The 27,271-nt window shown below is 46.4% G+C and overlaps 1 protein-coding gene across 1 annotated transcript in view; it reads right to left on the bottom strand.

Moving 5' to 3' along the window:
* Positions 1-27,271, bottom strand: part of TLN2 (talin 2) — a 420,526-nt gene that overhangs the window by 16,581 nt on the left and 376,674 nt on the right. The window contains exons 49-54 of the mRNA XM_080808179.1: positions 26,497-26,622; positions 26,178-26,294; positions 23,498-23,683; positions 19,626-19,733; positions 7,717-7,822; positions 6,689-6,813 (exon numbers count right to left, since the gene is read on the bottom strand). Of these exons, the coding sequence (XP_080664305.1) occupies positions 6,689-6,813; positions 7,717-7,822; positions 19,626-19,733; positions 23,498-23,683; positions 26,178-26,294; positions 26,497-26,622 (768 nt within the window). The remainder of the gene's footprint in view (positions 1-6,688; positions 6,814-7,716; positions 7,823-19,625; positions 19,734-23,497; positions 23,684-26,177; positions 26,295-26,496; positions 26,623-27,271) is intronic.

Here is a 27,271-nt window from a genome sequence, read left to right as displayed (position 1 = left end):
CCCACGATGATCTTGAAGGTGAGGGAGGTGAGGGTACCCAGAGGACAAGGCTCAAAGCTCACCGCCCTGGGGTCGGCCTTCCTCCCTGAAAACCTCCTCTAAGGGACTGCCTTGCTAAGAGCCGATAAACACAACAGTCGCTTTTCTCACAACGGGTGGGGAAAAGTGCATCACAACACATGGTGCCATTTTTTCAGTTAGGAGCTGTGCTTTGCTCTGTGTTTCTTAAAGTCCTGCAGAATGCTTGCTACTCAAAACCAGGTCGTATCCCATCTGAAACTTAAAAAACCCCTTTGGATATATTCTTTAAAAGTGTGGACATTTTGCATATAATTTAAATGTCCTTGAGGGAAACAAGAAGGCCAACACCAAGAACTCCCACCACACCAGGGAAGCGTTTTCTGGCCAGTTGGAAGTGTGAGTGGAATAGGCAGCCACATTTCTCCTTTTTTTGTAGTGAGTCTGGCTGCTCCCGGTCTGCTTCTGGAATTGAGGGGAGAGGTGCTTTGGTGGGGGAGATCTCAGTCTGCACTTAAAGACTCAACTGTAAGGGCCATACCAGCTTTTCTTGTAGAGGCCCCATGGGTGGGTTATCTTCAGGACCCTCACCGGTACTATAAATGAAAATTTACAAATGGGAAAATTCTTAAAATAACTAGACCTGCCAAGAGCCCCAATCTGGACAGCTGGCCTCACCCCCCCGAAAGCTCCAGGGAAACAGTAAATAGTCAAAGTGGATGACAGAGAGAAAGCAGTGCCAAGTGGTTTTGCCTGCCACTTGGGGAGAGACCAGCCTTTGTACCCAGATAAGGAATAATGCATGTTCGTGCAGCATCCATTAGAAAAGGTCCGAGCTTGCACAATTAGGATCTTGGGAGTTGGTTTTCCCATAGTACCTCTTGTTTCATTAGGGTGTTTGTTTGTTTGTTTGGATGAAAAGTAGTACCAGTGAAATGATCTTTTAATTGCTACTTCTGTTTGCAGAAAAGTCCTTCAAGATCATCGGGATTTCAGAAAAGTCACGTGCATGTTTACTCAGGAAGCACGGACAAAAAGGATAATGGAATGCTTTCAAATATTTGATCAGATACACCCACCACATCATAAGCTCCTTTGCTATGACTCCTCTACGTGTCTGCGGAGGGTGTGACAAGAGCAGCTCCACCACTGGCAGGGGTCACCAGGAACATGAGCTAGCTGAGCTCCCCACACACCTTTGCTTTTCATACTCTACGTCTCCCGGCCTGGAAGCAACTGGGGGCAGATGAGCTGAAAGCCCATCCTTTTGCCGTGCTGTTTGGGCTCCTCCTCCTCCTTGAACATCTGGTTGCCTTTCCTCATTCCCCCAGCTAAGCAGGACAGCATACTGTCCAACAGCAAGATTACCGGAAAGAAACAAGAAAATCACATCCATTTTAATGAACAGGTTTCACCTTAAGGTCCCTTTACACTGTATTTTTGAGGCACCTGTGTGGCTCTGTTAAGCATCTGCCCTTGGCTCAGGTCATGATCCTGGGTTCCTGGGATTGAGCCCCACCTCGGGCTCCCTGCTCAGTGGGAAGCCTGCTTCTCCCTCTCCCACTCCCCATGCTTGTGTTCCCTCTTTCACTGTCTCTCTGTCAAATAAGTAAATAAAATCTTTTTAAAAAATAGATAAACTGTGTTTTTCTTTATTCATGATAACCGGCTGTCTCTTTTTCCATGACAATTGGTCGTTATGGTCAAACAACTTTAACTGGCCTCAGAACCCCAGGCACTGTTCTCTGGCTGTGGAAAGGCGGCATTGATTTTAACAGCATCTTGCAAACCGTCTCAAGGAGCTCCTGCTTGCCCCACATGTACTGATCTTTTCTCAGCGGAGACCGATCCTGGGGACAGGCTCCGCTTTAGCGCTCTGGAACCTGGGACTCCAAACCTCTATTTCCCTCCCTGTGTCATCACTTGGTCACTGCTGCTGCCGTGACCCGTCACCATGCATTCACTGCAAGCAACATGGAGACGGCTTCTAGACCTAACCAGGGGAAGCCTTCCTGACCCATCTGTTCAAACCACTGGCTCGCCAACCGTGTGGGGCACTGCTTACATGCATGCACACAGACGTGCTGTTAAAGGAGCGCTGCTTCTCTGCTCCAAAGAACTGAGCTACGGGCACCATAGTGCTCTTGCCAGAAAGCAGAGCTCACAATCTTTTGTTGAGAGATCAGAATGAACGCACACATTCTTTGCAGGCTCCTCTAGGGGGAGGAGGTCAAAGCCAACCAAAGAAGGCTGCTGTGTGCCAGAAAAAATGTTTCATAATTCCAAACTTCCTCTTGCACCCAATTAGGCTATTGTCAGCTTATTCTAAATGTGACCAACCTCTACTGACCAGTTAACCTCTTACGGGAAATTCAACAGACAGAGTACGGTCTGCCCTGCATTATCTGTATTAGATACATGTAGTTCTAAGCAAGTGTATATAAAGCCCAGTGACTCACCCTCCCTACCGCTGGTATGGCCGATTTGATTTATAGGTTGTGATGCTATGGGTGGAAGGGAAAGTTACAGAGAGCTGATCTGTGCTTGCATTTTTGCAGAAAACTTGATTAAGAAAAGGACTAATTTCAAAGCTGAGGATCAGGACAAAAGTGAACTACGATGCAATGTCTGGATGTGTTTAGGGTTGATAATCCTGATGTTTATCCCATGGCACAAACACGGGCTAGAACCTTCCATTTTTTTCCACTGAGCATATCCCTTAAGGATTCATTACTGCACAAAACTAAGCTACACAGAGTATCTCACTCTCTTAGGAAGACATCCATAATTATGATTTGTTTCTATAACAAACAAAAGAATCTAGCAGTACTGACATGCTACAACAACAAAAAAAAATGGAATATGACATCATGAAAGGGAATGAGCACCCCGTCTTCTAAATCTGCTTGTGATTTTAACGTGTTCTTTCCTGTTGCCTTATAAGCTATATTAGGAACCCCCGGAGACAGGGCAAGACACTGTAGGAATATGTTTGATATATAGTTGGATTAAATAACAACCTAATATATCAAACATATCACACAGAGGCCTGCAGAAAAGGCATCCAGGTTGCACTGGGCTCGAGAACAGGCACCGTACGTACGGCAGGAAGTCCATTACCTGTCTGTGGAGCACAGGCTGCTTGTACGTGTGGAAACGGCACCACTGGCAACATCGCAGGCTCATGCACCAGAGCTCACCGACCTTCCCCTTTTGCCTTCCTGCCATCTCCCCAAGCAAACAGTGGAGCTAACAGTGTGAATTTGTTATTCACATCTGGGAGATTCCAGGCAAAAAGAGATGCTTAAATTTTAAGGGCCTGAGCTGGGAATATACCAGGAATCATCTTCGTAAACCATAAAGCATTCTACTTTTAAAAGAGGCGACCTGAGAATGTGGTGAGCAGAATAATTTCAACAACAAAAAAAACCCCAAAAAACAAAAACCCATTGCCCGTCCCCAGTACTATTCTTCAAAGCAGCGTAAATGCCCCACGGTTACAAAGGAAAGCATTGTCGGCTCTGTGCTGAGGGCTTGTGTGGTCGTGTGTAGTTACAGGGAGAGGAATGTGAGAGCAAATGCTTATTCCTAGTATCCTGAGGATTCCTTCCTTATTTCAGTTATGGAAGGGCCGGGAGAGAACTGGTTAACCACAAAAGACTGGTTGATGGTGGGGTCAGATTGGATTTTTTTTTTTTTCAACTAGGGACATAAATTCCTTTATAAAGGCAAGAAAGATATTTTATTTCATGCAGTTATTACCACAAAGCAGAGGGTACTCTGAGACAGGCACAAAAACCATAGTTTGGGTTGACGGTTTCTTTAGAATGGTTTTAGAGATACTGTAACCCAGGTGGCTGGAGCCCCTGGCCATTGGGTGGAGTAAGGCTTCAGATCACTTTCGGGCACTCATGAAGTACGAAGCACCCTTCCTCACATGAAGACGGGAGCGCCCTAAAGTAGACATCCCCAAGGAAGGGGCTCGAATCAACAGTTATGTCCACTTTGACCTTCCCAGAAGGGTTTCTTGGCTTTGTGTGAAGACCCAGACTGTCAATACAAAGGCTGGATGATCCCAGGGCAGGGCACGTAGTGCCCCCCTGGCCCACTTCAGCATTTTTAAAGTGCTGTTCTTTTTAAAACACTGCTTTATAAAAGGTTAAAACACAGGCCCTCCCTTAATTCCGAGGTCACCCTTGTACATCTCCCTGTCTCCTTCGTATGCAAGCGTTGTTTACAGAGTTGTAACTGTAATGAGCACATCATTCTGCATCCTGTGTGTTTTTCTTTTTTTACTTTACATTGATTCCATGAGCATCTTCTTCATACAACACAGTCCTATCAACCATTCTTTTACATGGCCACGTACTTTTTCTTCAAAGAGACACTCGGGTCATATCTAACATCTTCCTACAAATGAGGCTACAAGGAATAGGCTTCCCTGACACACAGAGCTTTCTTTCTCTCTGGATTTTGTCCTGCAGCTCAGCACAGCTTCCCAGAAGAGGCATTAATAGCTCAAAGGGTACAGGCAAACCCAACTTCCTCTCGGGGGCTACAACAGCCTCTGACTACTGGCTAGACCCAAAGGACTGGGGTGAATGGACTCCGCACCCAGAGCCCACATCCACTGCTTCCAGCTCCGCCAAGCCTGCTGACTCTGGTAAGGTTACTGTGCCCTTGACTTTGCATGCATGGAGCAGGAGTGGAAATATGTGTTGCTCTGTGGACTTGCTGCAAGGGCCAGATGAGTTCACCCATGCAAAGCACCTAGAAGGCTGCCTGGCTCCTGCTCGGTACTCAGTCAACGGGAGCCTTTTGTTTTATTTTCTTTTTGCTACAGCCATCAGCTCATGGATCTATGGAATAATTTTTATTGCAGGCATTCTCCGAGGAGGTAGTAGATAAAAGTCTCTGAAGCATAGTTTCAGTGATGGTGGTACAGTTACTGCTTATTAAGTTAGGCACTGTGTTCTTAAATTATCTCATTTAATTGCTGTAACAACATTTATTCTATGGGGTAGAGCCTCTAATGACTTGTATTTTCAGCTCAAGAATTGTAAGGTGAATCAATGTCTAGACAGAGAGCAACTAGGATTCAGAGACAGAGCTCCGAGGGATCCTGCAAAAGGACAGACAGAAAGGGATTGAAACAGGAGCTCTCAGGACCCGGCAAAGCGCTATGTTACAGGAGCGGCAGGCGAATTCTCCAGAACAGTGCCAAATGACATGACTTCAGCATTAGCAGACGGAAGCTTTCCAGGAGAGGCTGGTTGTGTGAAATCAGATGAGGAAGAGGAAAAACCAATTACGCACAAAGCCTCTAAATCTTAGTCAATGGTTGTTTGCTTCTCAGCTCAAAGTAATTTTCCATTTGTGATTAACTTGATTTATAAAGCAGAAATAAAGACATAGACAGAAAATGGGACTCACCCCTATACACGCACTCCTTGCTTAAGCTCGTTGAGAACAACCTGGACCATCTCAGACCACTTAAGATGACCCTCAACGTAGAGGCTAGTGGAGGGAACCCTGGTAAACCCCCCGGTCAGAAGCCATGACTCTCAAATTACCTCTTGATGAGAAATTTAAAAACTGCCTTCACCAAGTCTAGAGCAATTATTAGAAGACTGGCTTGAAGAATTTCATGGTTTTAAGAAGGTTCCCAAGGTTCATACATTCACTACCTGCTCATGTCTACTTTCCACACAATATGAATCCAGGCTCTGCTTTTGAGGGGTGTGGCATATTCTAGTGCTCAGACTCCATCCTTTGGTCTAATTTAAAAAAAGGTAGAATTTTCGGCATACGTAATCTGAGGGATCCAACTTTTCTGAGGGCAAAACCAGATTTTACTTCCTAAGGTCCTTGGGTCCTTGGAAGGGAAGTGAGGTTACAGGTGCCGAAACTTGCTTGATAGGAAGAGAAAGAGGCCTCCTCTAGTTCTACCATCTTCTGAAGATATTCATGGGGGCTGGTGGTGGAGGGCATGGAGGGATAGGTAAGAGCTTAAGAGGGTTGGACTTTATCCCTGGAGCACAAGCTCACTGTCCTTTTGTGTAATCATTGTCCTTGCTGCTGCCCAATCTTAAAATAGTTCTTTAAATGGCCGTTTCTCTTAATATCTATTCATGCTCTTAAGTTTAAAACATTTATCCTGATGACACACACAGACAAGGAAAGAGACCAGCCCACCACAGCCTCCAGCACATACTGACAAAGTCTGTCACCAGATCCACTTTTGAGGTCCACGTTGTCCTCTCTATTGATTTTAAGGAAAGGAGAGACCCACAGCATTGCTCTTTGCATTACATTATGGAAACCAGACAATGGGAGGGTGATGGCATCAAGTTCAGGGATAGGGATTTTCCATAATAAGCACCCAACACCTGCTTTAGATGGAATGGAACTGAACTCGGATTGTAAATGCCCGGGTTCTTCCTCTGGATAACCCACAGGTATTTTTCTGGGTGGTTAACCTGAAGGATCCACCTGTGGGTTTCTCTCCATACCCTGTGCAAAGGTGCCGGGCCGGGAGAGCAGGTGGGCAGCTTGGGAGTCTAACCGCAGGGAAGGAGACAAGCCTCCCAAGGCACACCAAGCTCCATCTCACAGCCATCCGCAGGAAGACCCAGTGACACCAGACAAGCAGCCACACACGGACACTCACTTTTGGTTTTGCTCTTGGCTTCAGTTGCTCTAACTTCTTAGCAGCAGCCTCAATGGATGCTGCGGCCCCCAGTAATTCTGTTTCTGCAATGACGGTTGGGTCTTCCGGATCCACCCACTCTGTTCCTAAAATCAGTCCAAAGAGGGTCATTCTTGGTAGCTGTGACCACAGGGCACTGGCTTCACTACAAACAGTATCTGGATTGGCATGCAGGGGAGCTCCGTAAGCCTACCCGCGGCATGGTGCCGAGCGATCGTCTCTCTGGCTCTCACAGAGATTGGCTGGGGCCAGGGGAGCTCCTGTGGGCTCCTGTTTCTCTAGGGAGTATGTACACAGCCCCAGCACAGTCCTCAGTGAGAGTTTCAAAAATCGGGATCTCATGGTCCAAGGCCAGCTCAAGATTTCCTTTAACTTCTCACTTAGAGCTCATGAATGCCAGTAACCATTTCTAAGAGACTAGAGACTCTGCTGACCTCCCAGATTTGCCATTCTCTTCTCTGGGGACTCATGGAGAAGAGCCATTCACCTCAACTCAAACAAAGGGAAACTGAATTTCTCTGGTGAGGTGACTGCTTCTAATGCCACCATGAAGGGGTGTGCAAACAACGTACCCAGACAGCATCATTTCCTAAACATGAAGTGTGTTATGCGAACGAGGAAAAATATTCTGATGAAGCAAAACACAGATAAAAATAAATGGCGACACCCCTCAGAGAAGTGAGCAGTTCCAGACGGACTATACCATTTTGGTAGAAGTACTTAATGCAAAGACTGGAAAAAAGCCTTGTTTCAGGAGGCTATTACCTCCTGAAACAAAGAGGTAATATAATGAATAATTATAATTATTATTATAATTTTATTATTAAAATCTAACTCTATTCCCATTTGTTTAGAAAAAAAAAAAAACAAAAAAACAACCTCACTGTTTCCCTGGGGCCTGGGCTGGCTGTGCGGTTTCTCTGCTCAGTTCACTGCACTGAGCCTGTACTCAGTTCGCTGCACTCGCTCGGTGCTAGAGTGCGGCCTACCTTTCATGGCTTCCGCAGCCTGGATGAGCTCAGTCACTGCGCCCGCGACGCGCTTGGAGAAAGCAGCCAGCTGGTGCTTGAGTTCCGGGCTCGGTTTCTGAAGAATCTATGGATGAAGACAAACACGTAAGAAAGACAGTAGCCACTGCGAGAGAAAGTCCGCTCTGACTGGCGGACAGAGTTGTATAGCCTGGTTTTAAGTGGCAACTCTGTCACCAGGTGACTTCAGAACTTGAGGGAAAACACTTGAGGCTCACTGGCCTTCAGTTTCCTCTTGTGAGAAATGAAAAGCTGGGAGCCAGGAGTTTCCTTAAGGTCCCTTCTGACACATTTCCCTAAGATCATAAGTGAGAGGAGGCCCTTATTTGTCCTTCATTTGCCCTTTCACTCGTACACAAAAACGTATGTACACAAAAGTGACCCGCAGTGTAAGAACGATCCAAGGGAATATGAAAGCCTGAGGTTGCAAGTCAGCTGGTACTTGTGACCAAAAAATGTGAGACCAGAAGACATAGGAGACTCGGGTGGGGCCTCAGAGACAAAGTCCCCAAGACAGCAACAACCAACTGATCAGAGGGCTGTTTCTGAAGGAACACTCCATCTCCAGGGTTTTGACTGCGAGCTCTCCTGGGAGAGGTCCTGAGGATTTTCTTTCTTTCAGACTTGTTCAAAGGTTTTTAAAACTTCTTTGTTTTTTTGTTTTTATGGTATTAGAAAAGATATTGGATATCCAACACCCACTCTAATTTATAGAATATCCTGTGAGGATTTCTTCTCAAACCACTCACAAATGGAACTAAGAAACTGGATGAGACCTCCACCACGAATTTATATTCAGACTTAGACCATCTTGCTCTTTCCTAATTTTGAAATTCTTCTTCCAATGTTCTTTTTCTGTATCTCTTTGCCATGCTTCTCAGTGGTCATTTTCAGATTTAGAAATGCCAAAACACTTAGGAGGAAAGCACAACAGCTGTCTCTCTATGGACAATCCTGAAGTCTCTAAGCCTGGGACAAATTCTGGACTTTGAGACAAACCTGTGATCACACCTGGCTTCACTTGCTCCTGGTTTATGACATCAGGCAGATTACTGAGCCCCTCAGAACCCGTTCTCTCATCTGTGAAACTGGAATACTGCCCATCCTTTAGGACTGGCATAAAGATCAAATGGACTAACATACGAGAAGCATCCTGCATGATGCCTGGAGCACAATAGGAGTTCACTAAATGTTATCCCCTTCTTGGTGTCCCATACCATTTTTCACTAGGCCAGGTAGCACACTCTTTCTTAGGAGTCTGGAAAAGATGTCTTTTGGACCCCAGAGCTAAAAGAGAACTCTAAGAAAAGCTTGGTTAAAAAAAAAAAATTGGGGGTTGGGGTAGTTAATGGGATTATACTTGGATCAGCCCCAGGCACACCAGTGCATAGAAGACAGTATATTAAATGCTTGAACTGATTGGTCAAAGATTTTTGAATATCATTTTACTGCATCTATCCCCATCTTCCTTCCTCTTGCAATCTTTTCCATTTATATTTGCTACTGTTCTATGAATTCAGCTGCTCTGCTCTTACTTTCTCACCCTTGAACTTATATATAGCACTACGCAGATATTCAGAACTCAGTATAGGGGCACCTGCCTGTCTTGGTTGGTGGAGCATGCGACTCTTGATCTCAGGGTTGTGGGTTCAAGCCCCACATTGGGTGCAGAAATTACTTAAAGATAAAATCTCTTGGAAATAAAAGCACTCAGTACAAACCTGTGAATGAGTGAACAAATGAACGGATGAGTAAAAACAGAACAACATGCTATCGGGACAAGTCCTAATTTGATGGCTTCATGGATCAGTTCCAAAAGCACAATAGAATCATGGAAAGGTACAGGGAAGGGGTTAGGCGTCTTTTATTTTCTAATATAACCAGGGGAGACACAGTTTAGTTAAGTGTAGGTTCTAGGGTCAAACTGTGTTTGAAACCCTGGTCTAGTTACTGATCTTCTCTCTAAGCCTCAGTTTAAGGAAATTGCCTATTAAATAGGCATAGTAATAGTCCTTTTGTTACAGAGTGGTGGTAAGATTGTGTAAATTAATATGTAATTTAATATATAATCCATTAGGGCTATTGATGGAACTGGATTGACGTAGAGCCTGGGCATCAGGATTTTTAAAAGTCCCCCATGTGATTCTCATATACAGTTGTGAACCTGTATGTTTGTCATGAACCACAACTCCAGACTCAAATGGTGGCATTTGGCACCACTTAACTGTAAAAGGTTATACTATTTTTTTTTCTTTTTTTGAAACAATGCATGCTGTAAGGCCACCAAGTGAATAATGGTTAAGGCTCAGGATTTGAAATGCTAAATGGTCCACAGGCCTTGTTCACTGGTTAGTTGGTTTATCCATCGGGGTCAACAAAACAAGAATAAATCAAGAATTAAAGGTACGATGGGAGATTCACAGTAAATGACGCACTGAATGTTCTCCCCTTAAGATAAAAAATATGGTAAGGATGTTTGGTCTCATACTCCTATCAATATTGTATTAAAATTCCTGGACAGTGCAACAGGGCAAGAAAAAAAAAACAACAAAAAATGGCACACAGAAAAGAAGTAAAATAATTTTTGTTTGTAAGTAAAATCAATGTCTATGCAGAAAATCCTGAGCATCTGTAGAAAAAAGTTTCTAGAACTAATAAGTGAGTATAGCTAGGTTTCAGGCTATAAGGTCAATATACAAACATCAATTATATTTTTATATATAACAATAAAAATTGGGAATTTTAAAGAAGTAGTATCATTTATAACAGGATAAAAATTATGAAATTCCTAGTGTTAAATGTGACAACAGATTTGAATGCTAAAAACTATAAACACTGTTGAAATTATTCAAGAAGACCTAAATAAATGGAGAGATACACCATATTCATGGATTAGAAGACTCTTCAGATGTCAATTATCCTCAAATCTCCCCTACACTTCCAGTCAAAATTCCAACAAGCTTTTTTTTAAAAAAGATATTGACAAGATGATCCTAAAATATATATGAAATGCAAAGCACATAGAATGCCCAAGACTATTTTGAAAAAGAACGAAGTTGAAAGTCTTAAACTAATTGATTTTAAGGCTCATATAAAGTTGTAGTGGTAATCAAGATACTGTGATATTGGTACATAGACATATAGATCAATGAAGCAGAAAAGGGTCCAGAACTAGATTCACACATATGGTCAACTGATTTTCATTAAAAGTGCTAAGATGTGTTTACTTCAATGGGGACAGAATAATTTTTTTCAGCAAATGGTGATGGATTGGACAGCCACATGTAAGAATATGAACCTTGACCCTTCCCCCACACCATATGGATACATTAACTACAAATGGAGTATAAACCCAAATATAAGAATTAAAACTGTACAGAAGAAAACACAAGAAAATAATCTTAGTGATCTTGGATTGGGTAAGGATTCTCAGAGGACAAAACATATAAATTATGGTTAAAAACTTCAAAAACCATGAATGTGGAAATTTATGCTTTAGAACTTTAGAATCATTATGCTAAGTTAAAGAACCAGTCACAAAAGACCACACACTGTGTGATTCCATTTATATGAAAAGTCCAGAATAGTTCAATCTACAGAGGCTTAAAAGGCATTAGTGTTTGTATAGGGCTTGGCCTGGGGGTAAGGGCAATGAATGACCGATTAAGGCTAAAGATTTTTTTGGGGGGTGAGGAAATGTTTTAATGTTTTAATATAATGTGATAGGTGCGTATCTCCATAAAAAGTAAAAAGTAAAAGCCAATTAATTTAATGCCTTAAGTGGGCAAATTCTGTCATATGCTAATCATAGCTCAAGAAGGCTGTTGAAAAGAGAATTAATATGGCAAGCAAATAAAAGAACAGGAAGCTGGTGAAGGGCAGAAGAGTGCGCCACTCCAAAATATAACTTTATGGTATAAGGATTATTTTATAAGCTAATTTTTTGAGAAAGAGCAGATACAGGGGAAGCTCCAAACACAGAGTATAAGTTACTCTTTTGAAAGGGAAATTTACAGGGGCGCCTGGGTGGCTCAGTGGGTTAAAGCCTCTGCCTTCGTCTCAGGTCATGATCCCAGGGTCCTGGGATCGAGCCCCACATCGGGCTCTCTGCTCAGCGGGAAGCCTGCTTCCCCCTCTGTCTCTCTGCCTACTTGTGATCTCTGTCTGCCTTCAGCTCAGGTCATGATCCCAGGGTCCTGGGATCGAGCCCCACATCGGAGCCCCACATCTCTGCTCAGCGGGAAGCCTGCTTCCCCCTCTGTCTCTCTGCCTACTTGTGATCTCTGTCTGTCAAGTAGACAAATAAAATCTTTAAAAAAAAAAAAAAGGGAAATTTACGTTAAAAAGCAAATGTTCATTTGTTAAGGGTGTCTCCTTCTTCCTGCTTGAAGAGAAGGTTGATTCTCTATCACAAGAGAATTTATCAGTGGAGAGGGCACAGATTTAAATCTGAGTAACTGCCTTACCCTACTTTACTAAGCTTTTCCTGCTAACCAACCTCCCACCACTGGTCTCTCCCCAACCAATTACACACTTTTTTTTTTTTTTTTTCCTTGAGCTAAAGATGGTATTTAAGCTGCTGGTTCAGGCCACCTATGCAGTTACTCATTTTTTCTCCTGGATATCTGCCATGTATCCATGAGGTATACAGGTTAATACATTTATTTCTCTCTTGTTAATCTGTCTTACTACTCAAGGCAAGGACTCAAAAGGGTTAGAGGAAAATTATTTTTCCTCCCCTTATACTGGGATACAACCTTAAAAATAATTTGATAACCCGTGCAAACAGAAACATTCAATTCATGTTATATGTTTGGGATACAAGATATATTTTGGTTTTCCTTTTATATTTTTCCAAGTCCTATCTGCTTTTTGTTTTCTCAACTCTCTGCAGCACTGTTTTCTAATAACACACATTTGCCTCCCTCCCCAGACATTATTATGAAGACGACATAGCAAACAACACCCTAAGAGAACTATTAAAAACAAAACAAAACACCAAAAAACTAGGGGCCCTTGGGTGGCTCAGTCAGTTAAGTATTTGCCTCTGATTTTGGCTCAGGTCATGATCTCAGGGTCATGGGATCAAGTCCTGTGTCAGGTACCACGCTGCCCCATGCTAAGCATGGAGGCTGCTTGACAGTCTCTCCCTCTCCCCCTCCCCAACTCTGCTTACATGTGCATGCTCTTTATCTCAAAAAAACCCACAAAAAACAAAAAACAAAAGAAAGCCCCTAATAATTTATATCTAGAAAATGTAAAAAGTCCTAAAATTTCTGTAATAAGACAAAAAATAGGAAAAAGATCTGAATAGGCACTTCATCAAAAAAGACACAGAAAGCAAACAGGTGCATAAAAAAGATACTCAACCTTGTAAATTAAGGCCACAATGAGATACCACTACACCCCCACTGGAATGGCTAAAATTAAAAAGATGGATGATTTCAAGTGTTGACAAAGGTGTGGAGCAACTGGAACTCTAATATACTGCTGGAGGAAATGTGAAACAGTATAAGGACTTTTAAAAAGTTTCCTAAGGGGCGCCTGGGTGGCTCAGTGGGTTAAAGCCTCTGCCTTTGGCTCAGGTCATGATCCCAGGGTCCTGGGATTGAGCCCCACATCGGGCTCTCTGCTCAGCAGGGAGCCTGCTTCCTCCTCTCTCTCTGCCTGCCTCTCTGCCTCCTTGTGATCTCTGTCTGTCAAATAAATAAATAAAATCTTTAAAAAAAAAAGTTTCCTAAAAACCTAAAAAAAAAAAAAGCATACCCTATTTTACAAATATTCCACATCCAGGTCTTCATCCAAGAAAAACGAACACATAGGGGCTCAAAGACTTGTATAGAGAATCATCTAGGCAGCTTTATTTGCAATAATCAAAATCTGGAAACGATCTAAATGTCCATCATTAGGTGAAGAGTTAAGTATGGCCTATCCATTTGATGGAATATTACTTAGCAATAAAATGGGACAAATTAGCGATACATAAAACACCATGGTTGGATCTGAAAATGTTGACGCTGAGTGACAGAAGCCAGAAAAAAGGAATACGTGCTACATATTCCATGTATCTAAATGTCTAGAAAATGCAAACACATCTATAGTAGCAAAAAGAAATTCTGGGGAGTAACGCACATGCCTGTTATTTTGATTGTGGTGATGCTTTCACAGACGTATTCTGAGATCAAAATCCAGAAGGCACACTTCAAATATCTGTTAATTGTATGTTAGCTATGCTTCAGTAAAGCTGGAAAAAAGTTAGGGGTGTGGTGGGTAAATTCCCCTTACATCATCAAAGTGGAGTGATTAAAGACTTCTGTCTTTAAAAGAAGAGCTGGAGGGAGAGACAGAGAGAACCACTCGTGCACATACTCCAGCTCTGAGAAGGGGACAAGCCCTATGGTAAAATATCTGATTCAGATAAGGCAAGAGGAAAGGAGTTCTCTTTTTATTCTGCCATGAAGTCAACATGATCCCTAATAGCAGACAAGAGACAGAACCAAATTAAAGCTCTGCTGGTGGAGACGAGGTAATTTTAAGCCTGTCAAAGACCTCACATTGTGGTTTAGCAGCAATATTGAACTGTGACTGCTGCAGAACCAACGTGGCTGCCTCTTGCCCTGAGAAATCCTCAGCCAACGGCAAACAAAGGGAGGCCAACACTGCTCAAATGGGCATGTCTAAAGCTTCAGAAAGCAGCTCCCTGGGCAGCAGGGGCAGGGCTCTGCCTAAATTGGATCCCGTTATTTGTGGACGGCTAACTGGATTCTCCGAAGGAAAGGGTTACCCAAGCAGGGGTTCTTGATTTGGTCTCTCAATTCCCAAAGGATGCGGCCGGGCACTGGGGTCTGGGGACCCTCATAACAGTTTAAGGAACATTTTGTGTGCATGTGCTGCTGTTTCTTTGATGACAGTAGTGGGAGGCAGGAAATGGACTTACAGCTCCAAGGGGTCTGAGGAGGCTAAAATTACGGTAGTTATTTGTGCCTAGAGAGAAAAGGAGAATGGGATTGATAACTGACACTAAATTATTCATCGATCTATTTTTTAAAAAAATAAGAATCTGAACCAAATAGGCCAAAACATTAACAAAGTTAATAAATTACAGATGGTGGGGATGTGGATGCTGAAACAGTTTTCTGTATTTTTAAGCCTTTTCTAAAGTAAAACTGAAATATACAAATCAGCCAAAAAAGTACCTTCGGCCCAAGATATTTAAACTGAACAAAGCAAAAGCATCATAATTTCCCTCACATTTTTATGTGCCTAAATTTAATAAAAGCAGCTCACTAAAGAAGCTCCCTGAACCTCCTTGTACCCCCTAAAGATGACCTTAATTTATTTCTGTAAAATTGCTAGACACCATCTCCAAGCCTTAATTTCTACCTTTTCTCTTTCTCCTTTTCTTTTTTTTTTTTTTAAAGATTTTATTTATTTATTTGACAGACAGAGATCACAAGTAGGCAGAGAGGCAGGCAGAAGGGGGTGAGGAAGCAGACTCCCTTCTGAGCAGAGAGCCTGATGCAGGGCTCGATCCCAGGACCCTGAGATTATGACCTGAGCCGAAGGCAGAAGCCCAACCCACTGAGCCACCTAGGCGCCCCCCCGCTTCTTTCTTTTTTAAAAGATTCTATCCATTTGACAGAGAGAGAGATCACAAGTAGGCAGAGAGGCAGGCAGAGAGAGTGGGGGAAGCAGGCTCCCTGCTGAGCAGAGAGCCCAATACGGGGCTTGACCCCAGGACCCTGAGACCATGACCTGAGCTAACAGCAGAGGCTTAATCCACTGAGCCACCCAGGCGCCCCCTCTTTCTCCTTTTGTAAGAACTGGACAACAATCTAGCCTTTCTTCAGCTTCTAGGAATCTTACTAGCTCTCTTTGATTAATTCAAACAAGAGGTCACCTTTACAAGACATCCAAGGGGACTATCCTAAGATATCCCATTACAGTTTCGATTTAGTTGACTTTCTTTGCAGGATGGAGATGCTGTAGTCATCCTATTACTCATGGTCCTCCCATGAAGATGAGAGAATGAAGAGGCGAACAGGACGGGGTGTGTGTGTGTGTGCATCTGTGAAAAATCACTAGTTTTTTAAAAAACTGCTTCTTTATTCATCCCCCTCAAACAGCTCATCTTAGTATCTAAAATGAACACGAATTTCCATTCATGCGTCTCTGTTTTCCCTATTTCTTGCTGGTTCTCCACCAGTGCTGTGGCTCCTGGGCATAAATCTTTCTTACTTGTGGCCTCATGTTAGCCCAGATTTCTTCCCAGTCTGCCTGGGAGGAAGAATTAGGGCTACAACGTGAGGCATGAACTTATTCTCAGCTACAGGCCTGAGAAAACCACAAATGTCCACAGTGTGGGTGAAAAGAATGCCATCCCAGGGCTCCTGCAATTTTCAGTTATGAACTTGTATTTTTCCTATGGTTATGAAAGTCCCCTGGAAAAGCTTGCTTTCTTGCTGTATTTTTCTTAGAAAATAACCTTCAGAGAGGATGACTAGCTTTTTAAAGAGACAAAAATATGTATACAAACACATACATGTATGATGCTAATTCATTCCTGTTTCCCTGGAAGTCAGAACCATCAGCACATGTCATCAAGAGGCAAAAACATCCTTGCAAAAGATGAGACAAATCCTGCATATTTTATGAAAATTTCAAATGCCATCCACCTTTTCTTTCTATTACTGATTTTGTTTTAGCACTGGCTACCTTCACACCATGTACAGCTACGGGGAAACGGGACAGCTTTCTCTTTCTACCAGGACTATGGGTCACAATGATGATGATTGTATAGAAAGATGAAAAGACACAGATGGCAAGCTTTCAACGGACATGTCCACTGTCCAAGTTTGTAACGCAGGAGGCTTAAGCGTCCTGTTTCTCTTATAAATATAAGGAAGAATTCCTAACAGAAAACCAATCAGCTCATCGGAGCAGCCACCAGGGAAGGTCATCTGCTCTAAAGTGTAACTGCTCTTGCCAGGCCCAGAAAAAGAAGGGGTGGCTGCTCCCCGTCTTGTCAACCTTTGGCCCCCGCAGTTAAACCTCCCCAATACACGTGATGGGGAGCTTCCATGCAGTGAGTTTCCTTCTTTCTGTTCGAGAAAAACCTGATGATGATCCTTAGGGCTGATGGCCGACAGAGTCATTCAGTGGCCATAAAGCTGGGGTCTCTGAACGTGTGCACTGGGAATGGTTCCTATGTATTCCCTAATGTTCATGGAGGTGCTGGATCCCTTGGCCTCTCCTTGGGCAAAGAGGTCAACCACCTACCCACCTGTCCCGGATGCCCTGTCTCCTTTTGTTCGCCCAAACAAGGTGGGCATGGAAAGGAGAGGCCCGGAGGCGGGGTGGGGGAGAAGTGCTTTGGTGGATGTGGCCCCTGGTTCCCAGGCAGCTGCAAAGGGTCTAAGATCGGCCCAAGGTTGGGGAGAGGACCCTGTGAAGGTTCCACTTTGCTTCCCTGTTGGGGAAACTTCCTGAGCCCTGGCCCCTGGCCCTCCTCATCAGGGCAGAATGCCTCTCCCAGATAGACATTGTCTTGTTGCTGGAGAGCAAAATGGGAGCCTTTGACTCCATCGAACAACCTAAAGGCTGTTGCCTTCTTTTTATCCAGGCTTGTGGATTTGCCAGACACGCAGCTGCAAGGGGACCCCTCTGCGGGGACTGTCCTCTTAAATGGCCCATCAAGGGCCAAGGTGGAGAGCGCCAACCTGAGGGCTGTGCGGGCAGTGTCTGGACCCACGGGCACCAGGTAAGTTAGCTGCTCTGCACAGGTCTTTGCGTGGGGCTGGAAGAAACACGGTTCACCCGAGGAACGGAGCTAGGGAATGGGGCAAAATGAGGACCCCTTCTCCGAACGAAGAAGAAAATCCCAGTATCCCTTCCCTTCTAACAAATGAGTAAGAAAAAAGTGTGTGAGACAGAAAGCAGGATGGGAAGTGGGCAGTGTGTGGGCAGAATAAAAAGAAGTGTGTGCAGCAAATATGAGTGCGGCCACAGAGCCTGGGGCTCCTTGACTGTTTAATACCTCAAAACTCAAGTCAAGGATCAGACAGTGGTCACATGGCTCTTAACGTGACAGAGCTGGGATCTGGACGCAAAGCTTTAAGACCTACGCCTACCACTGTTTCTGCTGTAACTTCTCATTTTCAGACAGAACAAGGTTCTATGTGACTAAGACTACTGTCCCATCAAGAAAGAAAGAAAAAAAAAAAAACCTTTTGGAAGCCTTGCTGGCTTCATTTTCCTGCTAAGCATGCTCACAGACTGAATGCTTTAACTATGTTCCAACACAGAAAGCGGGTTTGGCTGGAGAGGCTCGGGCATGTGAACACTGACCAGCCAAGATGTTCTCTTCCTGGTCCTCATACTTTCTGTTCACAAGAGTTCAGGCTTGGGCACTCAATGTTAGTAACCCCAGACTGCCTTCTCACACAGAGGATATGCCTGCACATGAACCACGCTTAACCCAGGTGAAGAATTAAAGTCCTGATCCCTTAACTGACCTAAAATGCTTAATATCAGAAGGTAATTAATTTTTTAAAATTTAAATTCAATTTAATTAACATATAGTATATTATTAGTTTCAGGGATTTAGAATTTAGTGATTCATCAATTGCATAGAACACCCAGTGCTCATTCCGTCAAAATGCCCTCCTTAATGCCCATCACCCAGTCACATCACTCCCCACCCACCTCCTCCCCAGCAACCCTCAGAGTGTTCCCTATAGTTAAGAATCTTTCATGGTTTGCCTCCCTCTCGGTCTTATTTTATTTTTCCTTCCCTTCAAAGGTAATTTAATTTTAAGGTTGGCAGCAAAATGCTAGAATGAACACGGGGCTGGAGATAGTAAGAACTGGGATTCGGTCCCAGGTCTGTCCTAGTAGCTAAGTGACCTCAACCAAGGGGCCAAACTTCTCCAGATCCTTCCTTTGCCCTGCTAGACTCATGTCCTAGTGCAAGGACAAAATGAAAAATTTCAGTGCCCCACAAAGAAAGGCTTACAGTTCTCTGTGGCCTGTTGGAAAAAAAAATTTTTCTTTTTTTTAATCAGTTTGGGAAGGAGCAAACAGTGACGGAATGTGGGACATCATCAAGTCTCTTCTAGAGTTGTCTCTGACTCCTGGACAAATTCTCTTGGGGCTTTCCCCAGACCTCCCATGGATCTAAATGTAGTTCCCAGGAGTTGACAGAGAGAGAAATACACCAACATGGGTATGCACGGTTGGGCCCTTAGGACTGCCGGGAGCCAAGGCACCCTTAGAACTGGGATTGTCAGTGCAAGCCCGAGGCTGCCCTGGGGACAGTCCCTCTAGTCATGACCACTGAACCCCCCCAACACATACTGGCATCCTCCCTATCAGCCTTCTTTCCCACCTCCATGTGGTTATTTCCAGGCCTCAGAGGGAGGGAAGCGTTCTCAGTGGTCTAAGGTATTCATTCGAGGACTGGAGGAAGTCACAAGAGGGTGGTTGGGTCACCTGCAGCACTGGTGATGCTTTTCCTTAACTTGTCATGGAGCCTGGAGTGGCTCCTTCTGGAGCCTTCCCTGTCCTCGAAGGATGGGCTGGGCTCTTCCTAACAGGCCCTCCCAACATTGTTTCAGTGGTGGCTTTGCCTGTCCCATCCTCTTGCATGCTATTCTTGCCTCTTTGGTGCAAAGAGAGGGCTTGGCTCTCTTGGATGCTAACTACAACTTTTTCTAGACCCTTCTTTTATCTCAGGGTGCTGGAGCAGTCCAGCCCCAAACTCACAAGCAGAGCCCGCACAGTGCTCTATGAGATATTTTTCCCGAGGAAAGGATGGTCTGCAACCGACTTAGCTCTTCCCCAGCCCTGACCCACCCGATGCCCCTCCTCACCACTAAGACGTGCTCGAGAAGGTCCAGGTAGCCGAGGGTGCACTCTGTCCCGTACCGCAAAGCTCTGGTGCGCACCTCCTCGCTGACTTCAGGGTGGAAAGATGCTTGCTGGAGAGAGAAAGGAATGTTGATACCTTAAGACGGGAAGAGCCAGCTGGTGAACAGGCCAAGGGGTGAGGGGCCCAGTTGCACAGAGCAGCCCACGGGTAGGAGACCTGGATTCTGGAATTCCCTCTCCCTCACCCTCAGTGACCGCCCTGAGAAACCTTTCCGGACTCCCCGGACAGAGAGCTCAGAGGTGGAGCTCCTCCATGCTCTCCTCCACGGTAAGTTCTCGGATGAAGTTTTGTGTCTTGCCTTTCTCAGTGCCCTGGAGCTGGATAAAAGCACAGGAATCAGGTCCCTCCTTCTGTCCTTTCTCCCCGCCCCCTTTTACTGAAATGTAAGGAATTCCATGTGCACTAAGAAGTCCAGGAAAGATTCATGATTAAGGCTCCCAGCAGGAGATCTGCTGTGCCGGGGTCCGCCTGCCCTTCTCCAGCAGCAGGAGGGAGCCTGAAGCCACTCTCTGTTCACAGGCTGATTGTACTCAGGTCCTTGCTCCATGGCCTCACCAGGCTGCACTCACAGTGTTTCCCACCCAGGGCTCTCTGGCTCCCGGGAAACTTTAGACGGTAAGCTCCCACTGCCCTCAGAGGGGCCATAACAAACTCATCTCACATTATACATGGTGAGATAAGCAGACAAGGACAAATGGCTAATACAGGATCCTGTGCTTTTTTTTTTTTTTTTTTGGCACTTATGACCTGTGGGTTTCATTCATTCCTGATATATCAGATGGCGCACCCACTCACAAGGTTACCAGATTCATTACAGTCAACCCGGTTACATCTGAATTTTGAATAAACAATACAAAATTTTCAATGTAAGTTTGAGAAACCCTATTTTTTATTTGCTAAATCGGGCAACCCTACCCAGCCTTTCTTTAGAAAGAACTTGGGACTGACAAGAACAGCTAAAAGAGAAAACTGCAAATAAATCACAAAACAGGATACATATGAATCACATATTAGGGTAAGAAGTCAAAGTGGAGGGAAATAGTGACTAGTCCTCCTGTTTGTTCCACTCAGGAGGACTGCGGAGTGCTGGTGGGACCACCTGTGGGCTTTCCTCTCACCTGCTCCCCCAATGCACCCCAGAAGGGGTGGGGATAATCTGAGTGGCCAGTGTCTATCCTTTCTGAGCTCACTGTTGCCCATCTGAGGACTGATGGGCCAGAACCACAACCGTGTTTTACTCGTCCTTGCTCCATTGGGTAGACATGTATGAGGATGGAGCCCGTGTGTGGGGGAAGACACAGGCTGTGATGCTACCAAATGTCACCTCTAGTGGGCAGTGCGGAAGACCCCCATTTAGACTTTCCGGGGACTGAGCGTGGGCGCTCTTGTCCACTGCTGGTGGCTTTAACTTCGCAGAACTCTCTGGGAAAGCCATGTGGAAAGGATCAAAATGTCATACCACCTGACTAATTCTGCTCCTGGGAGTCCTGCCCAAGGAGATTATCCGAAGCCTAGAAAAAACAGGTATGCCCAAAGATATTCGTGGCAGTAGAGTTTAAAGTACAGATAAAAAATGCAGATAACCTAAATATCTGATGATAGGGTAAGATTACATTCACTCACAGAGTACTTGTGGTCATTAAGGGCTCCATTATTATAACGGGGATGCAACACAGAAACAGCCATCGGACATTAGCTGTGACAGTTGATTGGATTAGATCTAATGCAGGCATACATAGACACGTGAAAGTAAGGCAAGAAACAGGAGAATTAACTTAGGGTATAGGGAAGCCCTTGTCTCCACCTGAGGAATTAGTGTAATCCTCTCTTTCTGACAAAATGAGCCTGTAGGTAACTTACTGCACTTCCATTTTCGGCCAAGCCACCCTACTCAGTCAGCCCCAAAGACAGTGCTCCAACATGGCAACTTGGCCCTCTGCCTGGATATAAGGGTTTCTTTTTGATCCACCACTTGGTATTCCTGGTTTTCTATATGCTCCTTATTGCACACCCTTTCTAGCAAGCTGCCTCCTTTCCTTTCTGCAAAAGGAAGGGGACCCAGGGAAATGCAAAGGTCAGTATGTCTGCTGCACAAGTCCTATCCTAACAGGAGTCTCAGGGCTCAGAACTGACTCTTGTCATCCAAGTCTGGCTTTGAGGAATGAAGCTCTGGCTGTTATTTTGTCCTATGAAGATCCGGGGGCAGGACAAGAGAGAGGAGCAGAGGCCAGGCAAATGGCACCTGTACTGGGATCCTTGCCCCCCCTTCCCCCCCCCCGCCGAGCACAGGGGTACGTGTATTACAAACAGACTTGAAAATCTGAGCTGCCTTCCACTCCCACCTTAATCCATTTAACTTCTCTTTTTCATTTCACGTCTGTAACATGGAGACAAAGCACCCGTCACTTGTCAACCTCAGTGTCCTTAAGCGTTTATGGCTGGGAGGCCATGGAATCAGAGGACCCAGTTTCAGGTCGAGCTCTGAGAGTGAAGGGCCGTGTGACCACGGTCATGCCACTTCATCTTGCCAAGCCTGTTTCACCATCCATCAAACTGGGATCCCTCCCCTTGCTCTTCCCATCCGGGACCAAAAGACAGAACCTGCAGGAGAGCCTTCCACAGTCGTGAGGCACCCTGCATGCACACTGTGGTGGCATTCAGGCCTAGCCTGCGAGGGAAGGATTATTCTCTGCCGGAGGCTGTAACCCTTCTGGGAGTTGTCATTCCGACAGGGCAGATTCCATGAGGGACATCCTAACTGCAAATACCTCTGGCCTCATGAGGGTCTCAACACATGGCTCCCCCGTGAAAGTGTCCCTCCCACCTTGCCACCCTCTTCCCTTCCCCCTGACCCCCACATGCTCTGCCCTCACACACCCGTCCCTTCAGGCCGGCTGCCTCACCCTCCCACTGCCCAGTTACCTCTCCTTGCCCAGAGGAGCCCCCAAGAGGCCATCAGTGGGACCTGGCACCAGCTCTCCCACACTGACTTCACCACAAAGAACACCCCTGTCTCCTCAGACCCCAAGCTGCTGCAGCTGCTTTTGTGACTTCTGTGACATGTCTCTACCTGCTCACCATGGTTGGGGGTTATCAATCAATCACTGAGTCCCTGGGACATGGCTATCCCTGGGAGGCTGAAGGTCTGGGGTAGGGTGCTCAACGAGAGGTGGGGGGCCCTTATGGCTCACCTTCTTTAGACATAAAGAAAGAAAGCTTGTTAAAACTCAGGTCCCACCAGCTCCCTCACCAAGGATGGGCTCAGGGCAGCCACCCCACTTGCTTAGCCAAGGATCAGAGGAGTTTCTGCAAAACGTCTGGCACAGGTAGGAAAAAGGCAGTTTCCCAACATTCTGTTCTGTTCTTCCGACTCACTTCCTCACCCAGTTAGGGCAGCACCCCTCCTAGCACAGAATGCTGACTGACGGAGGTAGGAAAGGGGGCGGGCAGAAGCAGGATGCAACTTTCGTTCAGAGGGCCAGGGACAAAATGCCACAGGCCTTCTTCCCCTCTGTCAGAGTGGCCACCCCTACACCCTCCCTAAGAAAGCGTTCTGCCTACTCAGGAAGAGGAAATGTGGGAGGTTAGTCCGCAGATCAGCACCAACCCCTCTCAAACATAAACCTAGCCTCGCGAGTCACGTTCCCCAGGCTGATGGGTGCACACCTCCAGCACGCGTTTCCTTAGGGCACCTAAGGTAGCCAGCTGCTCCCTTCTGCAGGTGACCGGCCCCTCCCTTTCTCCAGACTGCACCAAACATTCAGTCATGACAGAGCATCATCAAGCCGTCCAAAACAACACCAAGGTCTTTACCTTGCAAGCCGTCAGCATGTCAGACACAGCCTTCCGGCTCAGGTTGGCGGTGGCGATCACGTCCTCCTGTCTGCATGAGTTTCCCGCGGCCACGGCTTTGGCGGTCGCCATGGTGATACCTTTCGTCATCCGTATCGATTCTTCAGGTGATGAGGTCTTTTCAGGTATCTCTTTGGACTGGAACACCTGGAAGTTAGAAATACAACAGGTGAAGAAAAAAAAAAAAACAACCCCAAAAAAGGGAAGGACCAAAAAGAATTTATTCTTCTCTGACCGGGCTGCTGCTCACTGTCTGAGAACAGAGCCAGCCACAGGAAGAAACCGTCAAATGGCAGGAAATTAGAAATTTCATTTGAGTAATATTATTCTCGCTTTCAAGATTCTAGCACGGATAAGCCGTGCACACCTGTACTCAAGCACTCATGGTCATGAGACCCTGGGGGTGAGGGCGACAGGTCTACAGCACCAACAGCGAGTCTCTGGGTATCTGCAAACTCTCCTGGGCCAGGTGGTCCCGGGGCTTCCCCATTCTCGCCCCCTCCCCACCGGGCCTCCAGCAGCTCCCAGAAACTCTGCAGTTCTGATGCCGGCTCCTGCTCAGGACGGACCGTGGATCCCTCCCTGTGGACCTACCTCTCTCTCTCTGAGAGGGTGTGGGGCTGGGGGAAATGGAGCGTTCACTTTCTTCTATTCTTAGCCTGTCTTACAAATATAACTGCATAATTGTGCGGAGGCGTTCGTGTCGAGTGAGCCACAGTGACACTGTGAATTATTTAAAACCACACACATGCACGCACACACGCGGGCGCACACACACACACACACACACACACACACACACACCCCGCTTTAGAGAAGCTGAAATAAATTAACCATGGTAAGTGAATATCCCACTTTCAAATTCCACCTGTCAGTCAAGGCAGCCCTCTCTGCCTCGAGCCCATCTGTCCTGTCTCGCTCACATGAGTGACTGGTGCCAGGGCTGCATTTTCAATGTGTAGCTGTCCCCAGCCAGGAGGACTCCTGCACCAGTTGGGGCTGCTCTGTCTTCAGCCCCAGACAACCACCTTCCAGTCAGGCAGTTTTTCCTGGGGCAAAGAGGAGAACCCAGCCAGCAGTCCTGCCATGGGTTAGGCAGCCTCAAATGTCACCATCCCCCCTAGAAATGGGCAGCTCCAATGAAGCTGAACTCTAACGTGACATGGAGGCCACGTGTATGGAGCCCTTTGGACTAACGTGGCCCACAGGGCACATGCTCCTTTGGAAAATTCTTGTGTCCACAGAAACCCACAACCTGTGTCAATGACGGCCCACACTGGTCGCAGACATTGGTCGTGGGTAACTTGGCAGGGAGCTCCGAATTTCCCATCTCCTCCACTGCCACCATGAGCCCCACCCACATCTCCCAGAATGTAGGGCCAGACTTTTTTTTTTTTTTTTTTAAAGATTTTATTTTATTTGACAGAGAGAGAAAGATCACAAGTAGGCAGAGAGGCTGGCAGAGAGAGAAGAGGAAGCAGGCTCCCTGCTGAGTAGAGAGCCCAATGTGGGGCTTGATCCCAGGACCCTGGGATCACGACCCGAGCTGAAGGCAGAGGCTTTAACCCACTGAGCCACCCAGGCGCACCTGGGGCCAGACTTTTGACAGGAAACATCTAGCTGATGTAGGCAGGTAAGCTTCAGGTAGCAAGCAGGGTTTGAGGACACCACCACCAATTTTTAGTTTCTTCTTTGTGTGAGAACCAAGTGTAACGCCAACCAAAACTGACTTCACCAAAAACAGGACAAGAGAACCCAAGGCTCCACCAGCAAACCCCAACAGAACTGCTGGTTTCTACTGCTGATCCACAGGGCCTTTCAGCCTTCCTAGGTGACCCTCTACACATGCAGAAAAAACAGGCAGCAAAGGCAGGACTCCCCTTCCCTGCCCCAAGAGAGAAACTGAATCTGATCAGACCTTCTGGGAGAAAGAAATCTCTGAAACCACTCATTTTCAGCATATTTCTATTTCCAGGGATTAGGATGAGAAAATTCATAACTATCACAGGATCAAAAGAACAGGTTGCCCAGGTTGCCCAGGTTGCAGGAACACCGGGACACCCTCACTCAAGGCAAGAAAGAATGCATGCTCAGTGTCCCTGGGACCACACGGATTGCCAACAGAAGGGCGCTGAATTTTAAAGGGAAGTGTCTCAGGTAAAGGCATCCAGGTTTCTCTACTAGGGGAGCTCAAACCCCAGAACCTGTACGTGTGCAGCAGCGTGAACTGTCGCTGACAGGAGTGGGAATGAGGAGGTCCTGTGTGTGGTTCTGTGTTGTACACACACCGTTTAAGCTCAAGGTGAAAGCAGACAGCCATCCTGAGTTTTCCCTTGGCCAGGAATCTTCTGTAAGGCTTCTGTTTCATGCTCCGATTTTAGTGGAATTAAACCTGAATAGTCCTACATGATACATTCTAATTAATTTCTTAATTATTACAAATCGATTGTAGCCAAACTCTGATGTGGTCAGCTATGCACGGGGCCTCAAGGATGCAAAGCTAGCAGCAGGTAGGTGAGCGGGCCTCCTAGCTCAGGCGCTCCATGTAAAACCTCTTTCTGGTACAGATCTCAAGAGAGGTCTGTTTTGGGGTCCGCTCTGGCACAGGGGTGCCCGAGGGAGGTGATGGCTGGCTCCTTACCGTGAGCTCCTGTTTCATGTACTCGATGGTGGCCTCAAGCGCCCGTGTGCCCCGGGTGGCCTCGTCCTCCACCGCTTTGACAGTCTTGAGGAGGGAGGTGACATTGGTCACCATCACCTGTATAGGAAGGAGAGGCCGAGAGAAAATAAGGAGCACGCTGAGGTCCACACCCCAGTCCTCTTCATTCCGGATCTGATGCCATGAGCAAAACCACTGCAAAGTGAGGAAGCAGCTCAGAGGCATACCCTCTCATTATTCTTGCTTCTCTCACTACGTACTCCCTCTCCACACCTGCCCCAGACTTGGGGCCCCACTCTACCTTGGCAGCCCCCTTCAGCTGGTACATGGAGGGGTCATCAGCAGGCTTGCTGGCAGCTCCCTTGGTGGCACCGATCAGATCTGAAAGAGCCTTGGCCACGTCTTTGATGGCATTGATTAAGACCACCTGAAAGAAAGCAGAGAGCCCAGGTGAGTGGCCCCAGCAGTCACCTGCTGGTCTCACCAACAGCACACAGCCCGAGGGTCAGGTGAGGGTACCCGGGGGCAGCCCCTCAGCCTGCTGCATGGCAGAACCTCCAGAAGCCAGCCCTGGAGTCTCCCCAGTGGAGGCTGAGGCTGAGCCAGAACACAGACCCCATGGACACTCAGCGGTATGTTCTAGTGCCTCCTGGCTGGCAGCTCTGATGACAAGTCACCTAGGAAAGGAGGCAGGCAGCGAAGCAGTCACCTGGGAGCCCGCACCACTCCCAGGCACCCTGAGCTGGCAACCAAAACCACGGAGAATCAAATGCTAGCCTTGCAGCCTGGCCTGTGAGGCCTCTGTGGCAGCCCGCCGGCTTCTCCAGCTCCCGTTCATACGATTCTGTGACCTACTTAACATGCGACAGGCAGATGGGTCTGTCTTTCTTCCCCAAGGCAAATCCCACTCATGCCTACTTCAGGGCCTCTGCTCTTGCTCCTCTCGCTCTGCCTGGAAGCCGGCTTTTCCCATCAGTCGGTCTCAGCTCAGCCATCAGGCCATCAGAGACCTTTCCCGACCACCCCCAACCTGAAACTCCATCAGCGTGCCCTGTTTCCTTTACAGCACTTATCGG

Source organism: Martes martes (genome assembly GCF_963455335.1).
Source record: "Martes martes genome assembly, chromosome: 7".
Lineage (NCBI taxonomy): Eukaryota > Metazoa > Chordata > Mammalia > Carnivora > Mustelidae > Martes > Martes martes.
Note: the sequence above shows the minus strand (reverse complement) of the source record. Positions and strands in the feature narration are given on the sequence as shown.